The sequence below is a fragment of the Saimiri boliviensis genome, chromosome 19, assembly GCF_048565385.1.
Source record: "Saimiri boliviensis isolate mSaiBol1 chromosome 19, mSaiBol1.pri, whole genome shotgun sequence".
NCBI classification, from domain to species: Eukaryota; Metazoa; Chordata; class Mammalia; order Primates; family Cebidae; genus Saimiri; species Saimiri boliviensis.
Window position 1 is genome coordinate 30,864,730 of NC_133467.1, and position 16,059 is coordinate 30,880,788.

Sequence of the window (16,059 nt, forward strand, 5' to 3'; positions counted from 1 at the left end):
CCCCACGCCCGCGGCGGCGGCGGTGGCGGCGGCTGGAGCCCGGATGCGGCGCCGTGAGACAGGCCCGGGAGAGCGGCGCGGATGGATCCAACATGGCGGCGCCGAGCCTGAGCCGAGAGTGAGGCGGAGGGGCGGCCGGAGTGGGGAGAGGGAGTCGAGCGGGACGGGGCGGGGCCGGGCGGGGCCGCAAAGGGCTTGGGGAAGGAAAGTGGAGGGGGAGGCGGTGGCGACGTCCAGCCTGAGAACCTCAAGAGAGGGAGGTGACGGGACGCTGAGAGGTGGGGGAGGGGAGCTGCCGAGGGGGGCGTGCAGGGGAGATGGCAACTGCAGGAGAGGGCAGGGGTCGAGGCGGAGGAGTGAGGGCATGGGGAGGGGCGTAAACAAGGGCTGAGACTGGGCCCGGCCAGGGGTATTAGAGAGGCCGAGGTGGGGAGTGGGGCTGCGATCCGCTCGTGTGGAAGCGGGTAGGAGCTGGAGGGAGAGGTTGAGGGTGTGAAGGGGAAGGGGGCCGTGGCATGTGGTTGGAGGGAGGACTGGACTCTGATGCGGGGTGTTGCGAGGAGGTGGGGAAAGGTGAGAATTGAAGTTAAGACGTTTCTGCGGGGCTTCGAAAGTGCTGAATTGGAGGTGGGAGGGGGAAGGGCCTAGGGGAGAATTTGGGTGGAAAAGGAGAGAACGGAGGTTTGGGGAATGGAGAGAGTGTCGGTGGGAGGAGGTAATGGAGAAAGTGAGAGACTGGGAGGAAAGTTTGGGAGGAAGGAGAGTGGAATGGGAGATAGGATAGTGGAGCTGCACGAGTGATGGAGGTTCGGGGGTTTCCCTTTCCCCAGTGCCCAGGAGGAGAGAATAGAGTTAAGCAGCATCAGTTGCAGCCAATTCTAATTGCCAGGCCCTTAGCTTTTAAGAGGGTGGGAAGGGCAGAAGGGAATGGTCATGTGGGCTTGCAGAATTGGGGTTGGATGAGAATTCAGCTGGGTTTGTTTTCCAAAAGACTCCCTAGCTTACTCCCTTGTTTTTCCTGGTTGGGAAAATGGGAAAACCGGTGTCGCCCAAGTGTGGAGGAGCAAAGGACTTTTCTAGTTTGTAGCATTAGCAGTACAAGAGTGGGGGAGCAGACATGGCTGTATTGGAATCCTATATGCAAAGGTGGAGGCTCTGGAGGTCTGAGGAGGGAAAGAGAAAAGATAGCGTGGCATCTAGACATGTTAAATGAGTGCTGTAGTTTCCAGACCCTTTTGCTGTTTAAGTCTAGAAGGGAGGGAGTAATATGCATACTGTATGTAGAAAAACTCCCTGGTGAACATAGATGTGTGAGTGGATGCTGCCCCATTGGATATTTTGTTCTCATTGTGTGCAAGTTAAGGGAAAGGGCCAAAGGCAGAATTTGGAGGATAGTGCTGGTCTGATATGTGAAAGTAATGGGGAAGAAAATGCCTTCTTTGGCTGTAACCACTTTCCTCCCAGTTTTTTCTAAAGGTGAAAGTTAACGTTAACATTGTAACAAAATAGGAGTAAGGAATTGAGGAAGATGAGAAGGTGTTAGACGGTAATTGGTTTTCCCAGAAGTTCTTAAATTTGGGAACTTCTTGCCGCAAGCCATTGAGACTGGAAATTCTTGGAGTTCGTATTGTTTTTGTAAATTGACTAATTGAGAGTTAGGGAAGCCTGGCGACTTGTTGAGGGCGAGTTCTCTAAATGGCTTTAGGCTTATTTGTGTATTTTTGCAACAAGATTGACTAATTCTGTGGGCCTTTGAAGTTTCAAAGTAAAACCTGAAATTAATTATTTTCCCCTCCTTATTTGTTTTTGTTTTGCTGCTGGCTGTGAAACTTGTGCTAGGAAGAGACCTGGGAAATTAAATTTCTTGCAGAGGTAAGTCTGAAACTTTTTTATTGTTTTCAAACAACAGAATGGAATGGCTATAGCATGAGAGTTGTTTTGAGGTTGGGTCCATTATGAGGAGGAGAATGCCAGGGAAAATGAGTTTTCACTCACTCATCTGAGTGCACGAGATCTATTGCAATCGCTGTCTTTAGTTATTGGAGTTAGGAAGGGAAAGAGAAGGAGATTTAGATGTCTTGGGACAATCCCCCAGCTTTGGTTTGTTATTGTCTGGTCTTCTTGGTCAGCTCTCAAACTTTTTTTTTTTTTTTAACATATGGAAGACTTTAGTACATTGTCTGCTAAATGTTGGCCTTGGAAGGTTACTGGAACACCTTCCTTCCATGGGAAACCTTTCCTCTTTCTTTTTCTTCCAGCCGTTGTGGGGGTTCCTGGCATCTTTCTTTTGAAACCATACAATGTAACTTTGACTTCCAGTTATTTGATTACATTTCCTAGTCTCACCAGCAAGAAAACTCTTGATGTACTCTTAGCCATCTTTAAGATTTCCCATGTGGCTTTCATTTCAAGTTTCAGGACACCACTTTTTTTTTTTTTTGTAGTTCTTCTGCATGACTTTTCCTTTGAGGACTTCGGAAAGAGTCAGCTCCAATTCGCCTATTAAATTACAAATATCCCTGTTCAGAGGAGATGACTGTCATTTTCATTTCAAGATATTACTCTCTTTTTATATGTTTCACATGGCTTTCCCCTAAGGGCTTCTGAGAGAGCCAAGTACCTAAAAAAATACGGATATTCTGGTTGGGATGAGACCAGATTTTGCTTGGAAGTAGAAACACAGTAGAGAAGGAACAAACAGGAGGAAATCCCGAAGATGCCTATAGCGTTGGCTGACTTGGACTTCTCTAAAGAAAAAAGCAAAACTCCAGGAATATAGCATTCATCAGAATCAATCATTCTTGGGAAACTGTATGGGAGAATTCATGAGTTACTGTCTCAAATGGAGTCAGACCAGTCAGTGGGATCAGGACTCTCTGTGTACTAGAGTTTTGTCTCTTGGTTATTTGGCAATGTTTCAGATACCGAGACTTGAATTATTTCTGATCTGTTCTCAGGGTTACGTTCTCCTCACCATTCTGATACTTAAAATCTCCGTATGTTTTAAGTTGAGCTCCCTTGCTTCACTGCCACAGAAATATGAATATATTTTGGTTTTAGAGGAAACCGCTCATGGTTTTTTTTTTTTTTTTTTTTTTCTTTATGAGACAGAGTCTTACTCTGTTGCCCAGGCTGGAGTTTAGTGGCATAAAGTTGCAATCTCTGCCTCCCAGGTTCAAGCCATTTTCCTGTCTTAGCTCCCGGAGCAGCTGGGATTACAGGCATGAGCCATCATGCCCAGCTACTTTTTGTATTTTTAGTAGAGACAGGGTTTCACAATGTTGGCCAGGCTGGTCTTGAACTCCTTACCTCAAGTGATCCACCTGCCTCGGCCTCCCACAGTGCTGGGATTACAGCTGTGAGCCACCTCGACTGGCTTTTTCCTCCTAACTTTACTAATTATTTGAACTTAAGATTTATCACTTTTTTTTTTTTTTTTTTTTTTGAGACGGAGTTTCGCTCTTGTTACCCAGGCTGGAGTGCAATGGCGCGATCTCGGCTCACCGCAACCTCCGCCTCCTGGGTTCAGGCAATTCTCCTGCCTCAGCCTCCTGAGTAGCTGGGATTACAGGCACGTGCCACCATGCCCAGCTAATTTTTTGCACTTTTAGTAGAGGCGGGGTTTCACCATGTTGACCAGGATGGTCTCGATCTCTCGACCTAGTGATCCACCCGCCTCGGCCTCCCAAAGTGCTGGGATTACAGGCTTGAGCCACCGCGCCCGGCTTTTTTTTTTTTTTTTTTTTTGAGGCAAGATCTTACTCTGCTCCCCAGGCTGGAGTATAGTGGTGCAATCAGAGTAGCTGGGACCACAGGTGTGTACCACCATGCCCAGCTAATTTTTGTTTATTGTTTGTAGAGATAGATTCTTGGAACTCTCATCTGGGTTGCATTAAGTGGAGAGGGCTGCCTCTTAACCTGCATGTCAGTATCCTCATATTTCTCTGAAGGACATGGCCTTGAGGAACTTACATATTTCTATATTTTGCTTCATCGAATAAGCAATATAAGTCTGATTAGTAACTTAACAAGTAAGAGTCTGCTACTTTTCTAGTTTCAAGACTTTAAAGATGGCCCTTATGAGCAGGACCCTTTGTGTCTGTCTTGCAGAGGATTACAGAACTCCAGATTGAACTAGGTTCTAGTAGACCTCCTGGGATGGGACAGAAGTGGGTGTAGCCCTGCTTCACCTGCTCTTCAGTGGAATGCCTACAGCAGGTGATGGAGGAGCCAAGGTTGGAGTGATATGAAACACCTTAGTGCTAGTTGGACTTAGAAGTTAAATGAACCTCTATGTCTAATAGGCCTTTCTTTTTTTCTGGAATGTTGTTTGATGGGTTTGCATTAGAGGGACCAAATGGCTTTTTCTAGATCTAATGTGGAAAGTGACATGCATTCTTTTGACCCTTCATCATGGTCCACCTAGAATAGGGTTTATTGACATTTTGTGCTAGGTGATTCTTTGTTGTGGCAGACTGTCCTGTGCATTATAGGATGTTTCTTTTTTCTTTTGAGACAGGGTCTCACTCTGTCACCTGGGCTGGAGTGCAGTGGCGCTATTACATCCCACTGCAGCTTCGCCTTCCCAGGCTCAAGGGATTCTTCTACGTCAACCTCTCAAGTAGCTGGGACCACAGGTGCAGGCCACCACGCCTGGCTAATTTTTGTATTTTGTGTAGAAATAGGGTTTTGCCATGTCATCCAAGCTGATCTCAAACTCCTGGGCTCAAGTGATCCACCCACCTTGGCCTCTCAAAGTGCTGGGAATTCAGACGTGAGCCACTGTACCTTGTCTGTAGGCTGTTGTAAATATCTATGGCTTCTACTCATTACATGAAGATTGCAGCCCCTTCCCCACCGAGCATGATAATCAGAAATGTCTCCAGACATTGCCACATATCCATCCCCCTAGGGGTCAAATTTGCCCCTGGTTGAGAACCACTGACCTAAAAGCTCTGATAATTCTTAGTATGTTGATGATCTAACCTGGGATCTAGGACTTAAAGGTGGCTAGTGTGTGTGTTTCCTCTCAAATGTAGGAAGTTAACTTTCAAGGGATTGAAGCTGATAGAATTACATCCATTGATGCCTAATTAGGACCCCAGTGCTTTCCTGTATTTTGCCTCATTTTCCATTGTGAGGGTATGTGGGGACAATGTTTCTTCATTTCCTGGGGTTTAAGTACACTTTAAATTAGGGATCTCTGGAGCAACCAGCTCTCCTGGTTGGTTTAATGTGAAACCTACTCATCTGCTTTATCTGAGATCCTCATAATCAACAGCTGGCCCAAGGGAACAGGTGGGATAGGCAGCAAGGAGAAGTTGCAGGGGCTCTGAGGAGGCTCGGTTTTCTCATGTTGCCTGCTATGAGCAAGAACTTATTTTCCTTTAGTACCTTCATTTGTACCCAGTGACAGCAACAGGTGAATCAAGAGGAAGGAATAACAGTCTCTGGTTGAATAGCTATTTTCCCAGCTGTTTCCCATGCTTTGGGTGGGGCATCTGGGCTCTCAAAATTATATATGGATTATATTTCCTTTCCACATATCAGAACCCATGGTATAGGGTTAAGTGATCCCAGAGTATACCTCCGTTTTTTTTTTTTTTTTTTTTTTTTTTTTTTAAGAGAATGAGTTTCTCTCTGCTTTCATCTTAGTTTCTCATCTGAGGACCAGTTCCTATTTACTCTTCAGCTTTACAGGTCTCTATCAGCTTTGTTTTTCCAAAGAAGCTTATTATTTTATTCTCTTTCCTAGTCTAGCCTCAGTTCTTTTTTGTATAAAATGGGCAGAGCAACCTGCCTTATTGTTGAGTAGGGTAGTGTGGTGTGGTGTGATATGGTGTGGTAGTTCTGAACAGTGCAGAGGAGACTATGGTTAGAATATATGCATGGTAACTGAGTTACCTATGTGGAATTTCGCTCTTTCATTCAGGATAAAGTGATAAAAGGCAAAATCGCTTCTGGTTTCAAGCAATTCTCCTGCCTCTCCTCGTGACCCACCTGCCTCAGCCTTTCAAAGTGCTGGGATTACAGGCGTGAGCCACTGCACCCAGCCCCTGTATCTGTTTTTAATGGGGTCCTGTCACTCTTGGACTTTTGTGAGTTTGTTTCTTAATTGGAATTGCTTGTGGTGATCTCCTAGAGATTAAGTTCAGTTCAACAGTGGGTTGCCCCTACTGTATTTGAGGCTCTGTCCATTACTAGGCACAAAGATGGCTATGACATAGTCCCTCTCCATGAGTTGAGTAGAATCTAACGGGATAATAAGTACACAAATAATTTTAGTACATGGTGATAAATGGTGTAAAGGAGATATGCATAGTGTTCCATAAGAGCACAGAAGAGGACTACTTATCTCAGCATGGGGGTGTAAAGAATGCATTTTGAAGATGGCATCTGAGCTGACTCTTAAAGAATGAGTAGGAGTTAGCCATCTGAAAAAGAGTGATGATGGGGGTGTGGAATAGAGAAGGGAGAGGGGCATTCAGGCAAAGAGAAGCGCCTGAAGAAAGTATAGAGAAACAAATTGCGTGATGTTTGTGAACTATAAACAAACTGATAATGTTAGAGAATAAAAAGTGGATGCGGTGGGAGATGAGGTTTGGAAGGTAGGCCTAATCTTAGAAAGCTTGATGTATGTGTAAAGAATCTGGAGTGTTCTTATAGGTAAGGACAGGGCTATCAACAGGTCTCAAGCAGGAAAGTGACTTGGTCAGTTGTTCACTTTAGATAGCTAACTGAACTAGATAGGGTGGGGAATGGATTCAGGTAGGTTAAGATTGGTGGTGCAGAGAACCCTTAAAGTGGCAGTTGCAGTACTCCAGGTGAGAGATTATTGTAATCTGAACTGTGGCAGTGGAGGTGGAAAAGTAGGAGAGATTTAAGAAATATCTAGAAGTAGCATTAACAGGAATTTAGGATTGGTTGGGTGATTGGAGATGTGACCAAAGAGTGGACAGTATTGGATGGTACTGTCTGGTGGAGCAGTAAATATGAGTGACTTGAATGGAGTGAAAGTGGTTGGATTTGAGAATTGATTAATGGCTGTGTCATTGTTTTTTTTTTTTTTTTTTTTTTTTTTTTTTTAGATGGAGTTTCGCTCTTGTTACCCAGGCTGGAGTGCAATGGCGCAATCTCGGCTCACTGCAACCTCTGCCTCCTGGGTTCAAGCAATTCTCCTGCCTCAGCCTCCTGACTAGCTGGGATTACAGGCACGTGCCACCATGCCCAGCTAATTTTTTGTATTTTTAGTAGAGACGGGGTTTCACCATGTTGACCAGGATGGTCTCGATCTCTCGACCTCGTGATCCACCCGCCTCGGCCTCCCAAAGTGCTGGGATTACAGGCTTGAGCCACCGCGCCCGGCCTGTGTCATTGTTAATACCCACAATTATGGAAGAACTTTGTGAATCAAGTGCCAAACTATATCATGAATGTGGGGCTGTGATTGGTCATTGATAGGGGATTGGTAAATGACATTCATGAGGAAAGCTTAGAAGTTGGTATTGCCACCGGGCGCGGTGGCTCAAGCCTGTAATCCCAGCACTTTGGGAGGCTGAGGTGGGTGGATCACGAGGTCAAGAGATCGAGACCATCCTGGTCAACATGGTGAAACCCCGTCTCTACTAAAAATACAAAAAATTAGCTGGGCATCATGGCGCATGCCTGTAATCCCAGCTACTCAGGAGGCTGAGGCAGGAGAAGTGCCTGAACCCAGGAGGCAGAGGTTGCAGTGAGCCGAGATCGTGCCATTGCACTCCAGCCTGGGTAACACGAGCAAAACTCCGTCTCCAAAAAAAAAAAAGAAGTTGGTATTGCCAAGGCTGGGCGCGGTGGCTCACGCCTGTAATCCCAGCACTTTGGGAGGCCGAGGCAGGAGGATCACCTGAAGTCAGGAGTTTGAGACTAGCCTGGCCAACATGGTGAAACTGCATCTCTACTTAAAAGTACAAAAATTAGCCGGGCGCGGTGGCTCAAGCCTGTAATCCCAGCACTTTGGGAGGCCGAGGCGGGTGGATCACAAGGTCAAGAGATCGAGACCATCCTGGTCAACATGGTGAAACCCCGTCTCTACTAAAAATACAAAAAAATTAGCTGGGCATGGTGGTGCGTGCCTGTAATCCCAGCTACTCAGGAGGCTGAGGCAGGAGAATTGCCTGAACCCAGGAGGCGGAGGTTGCGGTGAGCCGAGATCGCGCCATTGCACTCCAGCCTGGGTAACAAGAGCGAAACTCCGTCTCAAAAAAAAAAAAAAAAAAAAAAAAAAAGTACAAAAATTAGCCGGATGCGGTGGCATGCGCCTGTAATCCCAGCTACTCAGGAGGCTGAGGCACGAGAATCTTTTGAACCCTGAAGATAGTGGTTGCAGTGAGCCGAGATCTTGCCACTGTACTCCAGCCTGGGTGACAGAGTGAGACTCCGTCTCAAAAAAAAAAAAAAAAGTTGGTATTGTCAAATAGTGTGAAGATCAAGGGAGTACAAATGGTATAGAATTAGAAGAATGTTTATTGCAGAAACTTAATAATGTTTGTTGATTTAAATCCATGAGTTTTGGTGAATATTGATAAACTTTCTGAGCAGTGGTTGTGGTTGGATTGTAGGAATAATGTGGAGGGATGAATCTGGGCTGCAAAGGCCAAGAATGCTTGTATCTTTGAAATCCGTTTCACAACCATTTATATAAGGGTTACCAAGTGATTATGCATGTATTTTTCTCATTGGATTCTTAACTATGAGGTGTAGATTCATTCATCCCTGTTTATAGATGAAGGCACTGAGAATTTGAACTTAAGTGACTTGCTTAAGGTCACACAGCTACACAGCTTTTCAGTGATAAAGTCAGAATTTAAACCAGTTCTTTTCTTTTTCTTTCGAGATGGGGTCTCACTCTGTCACCCAGGCTGTATACAGTGCAGGATTATAGCTCACTGCAGCCTTGAACTCTTGAGCTCAAGTGATTCTCCTGCCTCAGGCTCCTGAGTAGCTGGGACTACAGGCACATGCCACCATGCCCTATTTTTTTCTCTTTTTTGTAGAGATGGGGTCTCGCTATGTTGACCAGGCTGATCTTGAATTCCTGGCCTCAAGCCATCCACCCACCTCAGCCTCCTGCATAGCTGGGACTACAGATGGATACCACCAAGCCCAGCTAATTTTTTTTTTTCTTGTAGAAACAGGAGTCTCCCTATGTTGTCCAGGCTGGTCTTGAACTCCTGGGCTCAAGTGATCCTCCTGCCTTGGCCTCCCAAAATGCTGGGATTAAAGGTGTGAACCCATCTGCCCGGCCAGTGTTTATTTTTAAACAAATACTTTTGAAAATTTAATAAACATGTATGAAGCACTGTACTATACCAGGCATTGTGTTACTGACTGAAAATATGGGAACGCCTAAGACTAGTTCCTGCCATTGAGTGACTCATTGGTTCTTTCCCTGACCTTTCAGTACGGTGGGGATTGCAGCTGCTGAGCAGGAATTCCGGAAAGCATTGCATACCTGAGCCCCCAGCATGGCGGGCCTAAAGCGGCGGGCAAGCCAGATGTGGCCAGAAGAGCATGGTGAGCAGGAACATGGGCTGTATAGCCTGCACCGCATGTTTGACATCGTGGGCACTCATCTGACACACAGAGATGTACGCGTGCTTTCTTTCCTCTTTGTTGATGTCATTGATGACCATGAGCGTGGACTCATCCGAAATGGACGTGACTTCTTATTGGCGCTGGAGCGCCAGGGCCGCTGTGATGAAAGTAACTTTCGCCAGGTGCTGCAGCTGCTGCGCATCATCACTCGCCACGACCTGCTGCCCTACGTCACCCTCAAGAGGAGACGGGCTGGTGAGGGTGTATTAGGGGCTGGAATCAGGGAAGAGTTGTGGGAGGCCAGGAAAGAGCAGCATAGGCATCTAAAGGGGAGAACACATTGACCATGGGAGTACTTAGGAGAGTAAGTTGTGAGGCCCATTGGAGGTTTGGACTGAGAGAAGGGAAGGGTGTATATTTTCCTGAATGATTCTTCTCCTCCTACAGTGTGCCCTGATCTTGTAGACAAGTATCTGGAGGAGACATCAATTCGCTATGTGACCCCCAGAGCCCTCAGTGATCCAGAACCGAGGTCTCCCCAGCCCCCTAAAACAGGTGAGAGGACATTAACTCCCCTTACTTTCCATAATCAAGTAAAACGACACCGATTTCACCACAATTAGGGCTTTGCCAGCTTAAATGAAAGGATGCTGTGCCCCCACATTGTGTGCCATAAAAAAAAAATCATGGCTGGGCACCGTGGCTCTTGCCTGTAATCCCAGCACTTTGGAAGGCTGAGGCAGGTGGATCACAAAGTCAGAGATTGAGACCATCCTGGCTAACATGGTGAAACCCTGTTTCTACTAAAAATACAAAAATTAGCAAGGTGCCGTGGTGCACACCTGTGCTACTCAGGAGGCTGAGATAGGAAAATTGTTTGAACCCAGGAGGCAGAGGTTGCACTGAGCTGAGATTGCGCCACTGCACTCCAGCCTGGGTGACATAGTGAGACTCTGTCTCAAAAAAAAAAAAAAAAAAAAAAAAAAAAAAAAAAAAGGCCGGGCGCGGTGGCTCAAGCCTGTAATCCCAGCACTTTGGGAGGCTGAGGCAGGTGGATCACGAGGTCAAGAGATCGAGACCATCCTGGTCAACATGGTGAAACCCCGTCTCTACTAAAAATACAAAAAAAAAAAAAAATTAGCTGAGCATGGTGGCGCATGCCTGTAATCCCAGCTACTCAGGAGGCTGAGGCAGGAGAATTGCCTGAACCCAGGAGGCGGAGGTTGCGGTGAGCCGAGATTGCGCCATTGCACTCCAGCCTGGGTAACAAGAGCGAAACTCCGTCTCAAAAAAAAAAAAAAAAAAAAATCAGGTGAGGTGTTGACGTTTCTCCTAGGTCCTCTATTTGCTCTCACATTGTGTCTTTTCAAGTCACATTATTGTCACTGCTTTGAGTCCTAAGTCTAAACAATTCCTTCCTCATTCCAAGAGACATGTTTGAATTTCTGCCTTAATCCTACTGTTTTCTTCCCTTTTACTTTCTGGTCAGTGCCTCCCCACTATCCTGTGGTGTGCTGCCCCACTTCGGGTCCTCAGATGTGTAGCAAGCGACCAGCCCGAGGGAGAGCCACACTTGGGAGCCAGAGAAAACGCCGGAAGTCAGTGACACCAGATCCCAAGGAAAAACAGACATGTGGTGAGGAAGTTCAAGAGTTCCAGAGGTGGAGCAGACTTGAGGGAGACTATAAAGAACTGCTGGAGGCTGGGTGCGGTGGCTCACACCTATAATCCCAGCACTTTGGGAGGCCGAGGCGGGTGAATTGCTTGAAGACAGGAGTTCGAGACCAGCCTGGCCAACATGGTGAAACCCCATCTCTTTAAAAAAAAAAAAAAAAAAAAAAAAACTGCCGGGACACTGGACAGTTTATGCTATTCAGTGTGAGATTCACTTTGAATGCCATTGCAAAGTGGGGCTGAATGGTTTGGTGTCTGGTGGAAGAACTGCTCTTTATGATTGTAGCAGGGTACATTTAAACTCTTGTTAATACTCTACATCACTGGAATGTTATTATGACATCCTTATTGTAGGATGAACCAAGTTAAGATGAGAGTTTTTTTTTGTTTTTTGTTTTTTTTTTTAAGATTGGGGGTCAGGCTGGTCTTTTAACTCCCAACCTCAGGTGATCCCCCCACCTTGGCCTCCAAAGTGCTTGGATTACAAGGGTGAGCCACCACGCCCGGCCTTTTTTTTTTTTTTTTTTTTTTTTTTAAGGATGAGAATATTAAAATGAACTTCTGTGCCTGGTAATTAGCAAAATATCTCCTATAAGCAAGTTGCTGCTTGTGAGTAATGGGAGCAGTGCTGACCTGGACATGTTCCATTTAAGGCAACCTCCTGTAGTCACGCAAGGATTTTAGAGATACATAGAACTAGTCCTGGGGAAGAGGTAGAGAAGCTGTCAGGTGATGTTCCCTACTTTATTCTGCTGTGCTTTTCAGTTTTCAAGCTTGGGTTGTAAACTCATCCCTCACTGTAACCTCTTCTGCTCTGTGTCTTCCCTTTCTAACAGACATCAGACTGCGGGTTCGGGCTGAATACTGCCAGCATGAGACTGCTCTGCAGGGCAATGTCTTCTCTAACAAGCAGGACCCACTTGAGCGCCAGTTTGAGCGCTTTAACCAGGCCAACACCATCCTCAAGTCCCGGGACCTGGGCTCCATCATCTGTGACATCAAGTTCTCTGAGCTCACCTACCTCGACGCATTCTGGCGCGACTACATCAATGGCTCTTTATTAGAGGCACTTAAAGGTGTCTTCATCACAGACTCCCTCAAGCAAGCTGTGGGCCATGAAGCCATCAAGCTGCTGGTAAATGTAGATGAGGAGGACTATGAGCTGGGCCGACAGAAACTCCTGAGGAACTTGATGCTGCAAGCATTGCCCTGACCTTTTCCCTCTTCTCACTTCTTTGGGGAGTGTTCCCATTACCCACCTCTGGAGCTTACACTGTTCTGGGGTTTGTTCTCTACCCTTCCAACCAATGACACCCCTGCCTTTTTTTTTTTTTTTTAAAGAAAAAGACAAAGGAAAGTGGAAGTGGTGATCCCCACCCCTCCCTGCACCCATGTGCCTGGGCTTCCCCTTTGTTTCCCTTTTCCATTTACCCCTCAACGTGTGTCTCTACAGCTACCTTACCACTGAGCCGTAAGACAAATGTATAGGGAGAAACAAAGTCTACAGAACGTAGTCTTTGTAAGGGATTGATGTGAACACTGCTTTTGGGTGCACTAAGGGGTTATCAATACTTCTGGCTTTATGAGAGCTCTTAAATTTTGTCTAAAAAAAACCAAAGGGCTGTGAGTAAGGGAGCTATGTGGAAGGTGGGACTCTGAAGTGTATTTTGAAAATTAATTGCCACCCTTTTCCAAATTACAGAATTTTTTTTAAAACAAAGAAGCTGTGGCCCTTTCCACTCTCTCCTGGCCTCTGGTGCTGCTCCTCTCTGCCTTCTTTCCCCCATTCCATGGCTGAAACCTCTGCCTGATGTGGCTCTTTCCTTTTTTGCATTTCTCAAACCCTCTTCAAGGGAGGAATAGATAAGAGGACTGCATCAGCCTAGTCACGCCTCCCAACTGTGGTGGCGTATGTGTATGCACGTACACAGGGTGGATGGAGAAGAGGTTGCTGATTAAAATACACTCCCCCTGTAAAGGGGAAGGGGGAGTGTGACACTTTCTTTCCATGTTCAAGTGAAAATAAATAATGTACCCTGCAGCCCTTTTCCCCTTTGCTTTCTTCTGGCTTGGGCAAAGGGCATCATAGGTGAAAGTGAAGTAATTCCTTTTTCCTTCCCCCTCCACTCCTGTGCCCACTCCCATGTTTGGGAGAATGGGGCTGGGACATGCACTGAGTGTTGCACTTTTATTTAGGTAGGGAGGCATGTTGAATGAGCCAGGAGGTCTAGAACTGGAGCCCAGTCCTGCTAGTACAATACCAATTCCCCCTGTAGCTCCCAAAGGAGATGTCCAGACACAGACTTTATGATTATTATATTTTTCAATGCCAGTGCTGCTCAGCCCTCAGCATAACTTCAGTTTTCATGAAATAAACAATGACTATATAAAATGCCACCTTTCTGAAACTGCAATCTGACCTAAGGTGAAAGCTGCTTTCCCAAGAAGCCAAGCCTGTGTTCCATCAAGAAAGTCAAGGTTCTCCAATTGAGGGGAGCTGTGCCTGGGTCCTGCCTCCAAGTCACATGAACACTGGCTCACAATGGTGGGAGGGCGGGTCTCAACTCACAGAAGTCAAGTCTTAAGATAGTGGATGACCCAGATTACCATAGAGGTCAGGCCTGCGGTGCTGGAACACAGGCAGGTGTTGGCGCAACTGTCGTAGATAGTTGAGGTCAATTTGGGCGAGGCAGAGCCCTGGGCCTTCAGAGCAGCGGGCCACCACTGTTCCCCAGGGGTCTACCACCATGCTGTGGCCATAACTTGCTCGTTTCTCATGGTGGCGTCCACACTGTGCTGCTGCCACTACATAGCACTGGGTTTCAATGGCACGGGCCCGCAGCAACACCTGCAGATGAGATGTATGTTCAGTTAAGTACATGTAGCAAATAGTGGGGGAGTGACAAGGGACTCTACAATCTACCCATTATGACTTTTGATAATTGCCTAGGAATGATTTTACTATTTTAACTATTCTGTAACAGAATTATCTGGGGAATGAGTTTTCCTACAAGGTGGAAAGGGGAAGGAACTTAACTGGTAGGGCCAAGGGAGGAGGCTGAGGTTAAGAAAAGGCCCTTACGTTTTAAAAAGGCACCATCTTACCTCCCAGTGGGCTGGTCCTGTAACAGATCCAAAAGCTGAAGGATAGGTAAGTATCTCTGCTCCAGCTTGAGCCAATGCCAGAGAGAGTTCAGGGAACCGCATGTCATAGCAGACAGCTAGACCAATCTGGAATGAAAAACAGCTTACTTAGTCTTCCTGCCCTGTTTGTTACAGCATCTAGTCATACTTTCGTTACCCCCCTCCTCAGGACTTTCTATTCTCTACTACCAGTTCAAAGTATTCCAGTTCCCCTCCCTCACCCTCTCACAACTCCCACCTTGCCTGCTGGTGTGCTGACAGGTGACTCCAGACTGGGCCCAGGCATGGTAGAGTTGCTTTCACACATAGGCCCCTGCCCTGGAATCTCTACATCACACAGATGTGTCTTCCTGTAAGTGGCCACTACTGCCCCTAGAGTAAGAAGGAATATTCAGTGTCCGTGTTCTAGAAGCCTTGCTTACTCTTCCCAAGGAGTAGATAGTTTATAGGCTAGGAACAGAAGTAACACCCCTAAATCCTAGGGTCAAGGAAATAGAGTTGAGAAACAATGCTGGAGAATCTAAGTTTAGGTGGAAGAGGCAGGCTAAAGGGTTATAAAGTCTCACCTTTGCTATTCAGCAGCACGTGACAATTGTAGATTTTCTGAGTCTGCTCCCAGTCTCGGCCACGCTCATGGAAACCACCCAAGGACAGCCAGAGTCCACATTCCCTGGGGGGAGGGGACGCTGACAACTCTTCGCTGACTTCTCAAGGCTGCACCCTCACATTTGGCAATCTAAGGACACTGCCCAACAAAGATTCTACCTCTCCTTCCCCCATTCCCTGATACCTGGCAAGCTGGGTGTATTCTTCCAAAAGTTTCCCACCCAGTGGTTCAGACAGGCGTAGCGTCTCTGCAGGGTCCCGTGCAATGAAGTCAAATGCTTCAGGCAGGAAAGCCAGGCAGGCACCCAGTCTGGCAGCCTCTCGAACCAGCTCAGCACATGTTTTAAAGTTCTGTTGCTTGTCTGGCGTTGATGTTACCTGGCACACAGCCACGAGGGGCAGTTTGCAGGAGGAAGAGGAGATAGCCATGGCTCTGGGCCTGTGAATAGCATAGGCAGGATTCTCAGATTTCAGTGCATGGGGAAACAAAATTAATGCTAAGGGGTGCAAGGGAGGAAAGCTGGACTTCCTTTTGATCCTGCTCTTACAGGCCACGTTGACCCAGGGCTAGTAGGGCTTACCAATCAAATGTGGATAGTTGACAGTCCTGTGTCTCCCATTATCCATTTAACAAACTGAGCATCTAAGTGCCAGGCACTGAAGACACAACAAAACGTGTTACCTGGGCTGAGCACAGAGTACTGAGAGTCGAGGTATCCGGAGTCCAGGACACAGAAGGGACAGGAGTCGGTGAAGAGGCCTGGTAAGGAAGCCCAGCCTGAGGAAGGTGAGAAATGAGGACACCAATCCCTTCCTCAAGCAATAAATTTCTTGGATTCTCTGACTTCTCTTTATACTGTGAGCCCGAATCAGGGCCCTGCCAGTAAAAACCTTCTGGTCTTCAAAACACTTTTTACTTCTGTAAGTAATTACGGGCTAAGGGACGATATCCTACAGTGGAAACATGGAGGAAGGGGCTCTGCTCGCCGCCTGAACAGATCAACTTCCAATGATCTCACATTAAACTGAAGCCCTTTTCCTCTTACAAACGTTTCCGCA

General features: G+C 46.7%; 2 protein-coding genes across 5 annotated transcripts in view; one reads left to right on the plus strand and one right to left on the minus strand.

Moving 5' to 3' along the window:
* On the plus strand, positions 1 to 13,647 carry DEDD (death effector domain containing). 3 transcript variants are annotated; one of them, XM_039480649.2, is made up of 6 exons: positions 1 to 118; positions 1,840 to 1,872; positions 9,443 to 9,831; positions 10,024 to 10,131; positions 11,066 to 11,212; positions 12,087 to 13,647. In XM_039480649.2, exons 3-6 carry the CDS (start codon positions 9,507 to 9,509, stop codon positions 12,461 to 12,463), a joined length of 957 nt encoding a protein of 318 aa, XP_039336583.1. In that variant the 5' UTR covers positions 1 to 118; positions 1,840 to 1,872; positions 9,443 to 9,506; the 3' UTR covers positions 12,464 to 13,647. The 3 variants fall into 3 exon arrangements, with proteins under 3 accessions (XP_039336583.1, XP_003938020.1, XP_074245711.1); XM_003937971.4 differs by lacking the exon at positions 1 to 118 and adding an exon at positions 193 to 278; XM_074389610.1 differs by lacking the exon at positions 1 to 118 and having other exon boundaries at positions 372 to 1,872.
* Positions 13,550 to 16,059, minus strand: part of NIT1 (nitrilase 1) — a 2,919-nt gene continuing 409 nt past the window's right edge. Inside the window, exons 2-7 of one of the 2 annotated variants that reach the window (XM_003937972.4) lie at positions 15,683 to 15,778; positions 15,185 to 15,439; positions 14,961 to 15,064; positions 14,633 to 14,766; positions 14,356 to 14,481; positions 13,550 to 14,098 (exon numbers count right to left, since the gene is read on the minus strand). In XM_003937972.4, coding sequence (XP_003938021.2) covers positions 13,832 to 14,098; positions 14,356 to 14,481; positions 14,633 to 14,766; positions 14,961 to 15,064; positions 15,185 to 15,439; positions 15,683 to 15,778 — 982 coding nt within the window. In that variant the 3' untranslated portion in view covers positions 13,550 to 13,831. The remainder of the gene's footprint in view (positions 14,099 to 14,355; positions 14,482 to 14,632; positions 14,767 to 14,960; positions 15,065 to 15,184; positions 15,440 to 15,682; positions 15,779 to 16,059) is intronic. The other variant, XM_010348573.3, reaches the window with a different exon arrangement.

Coding starts and splice junctions, on each gene's coding strand:
- DEDD (XM_039480649.2), top strand. CDS start 9,507: ATGGCGGGCCTAAAGCGGCGGGCAAGCCAGATGTGGCCAGAAGAGCAT. Junction 9,832..10,023: donor CCTCAAGAGGAGACGGGCTG/GTGAGGGTGTAT, acceptor CTCCTCCTACAG/TGTGCCCTGATCTTGTAGAC. Junction 11,213..12,086: donor CAAGGAAAAACAGACATGTG/GTGAGGAAGTTC, acceptor CCTTTCTAACAG/ACATCAGACTGCGGGTTCGG.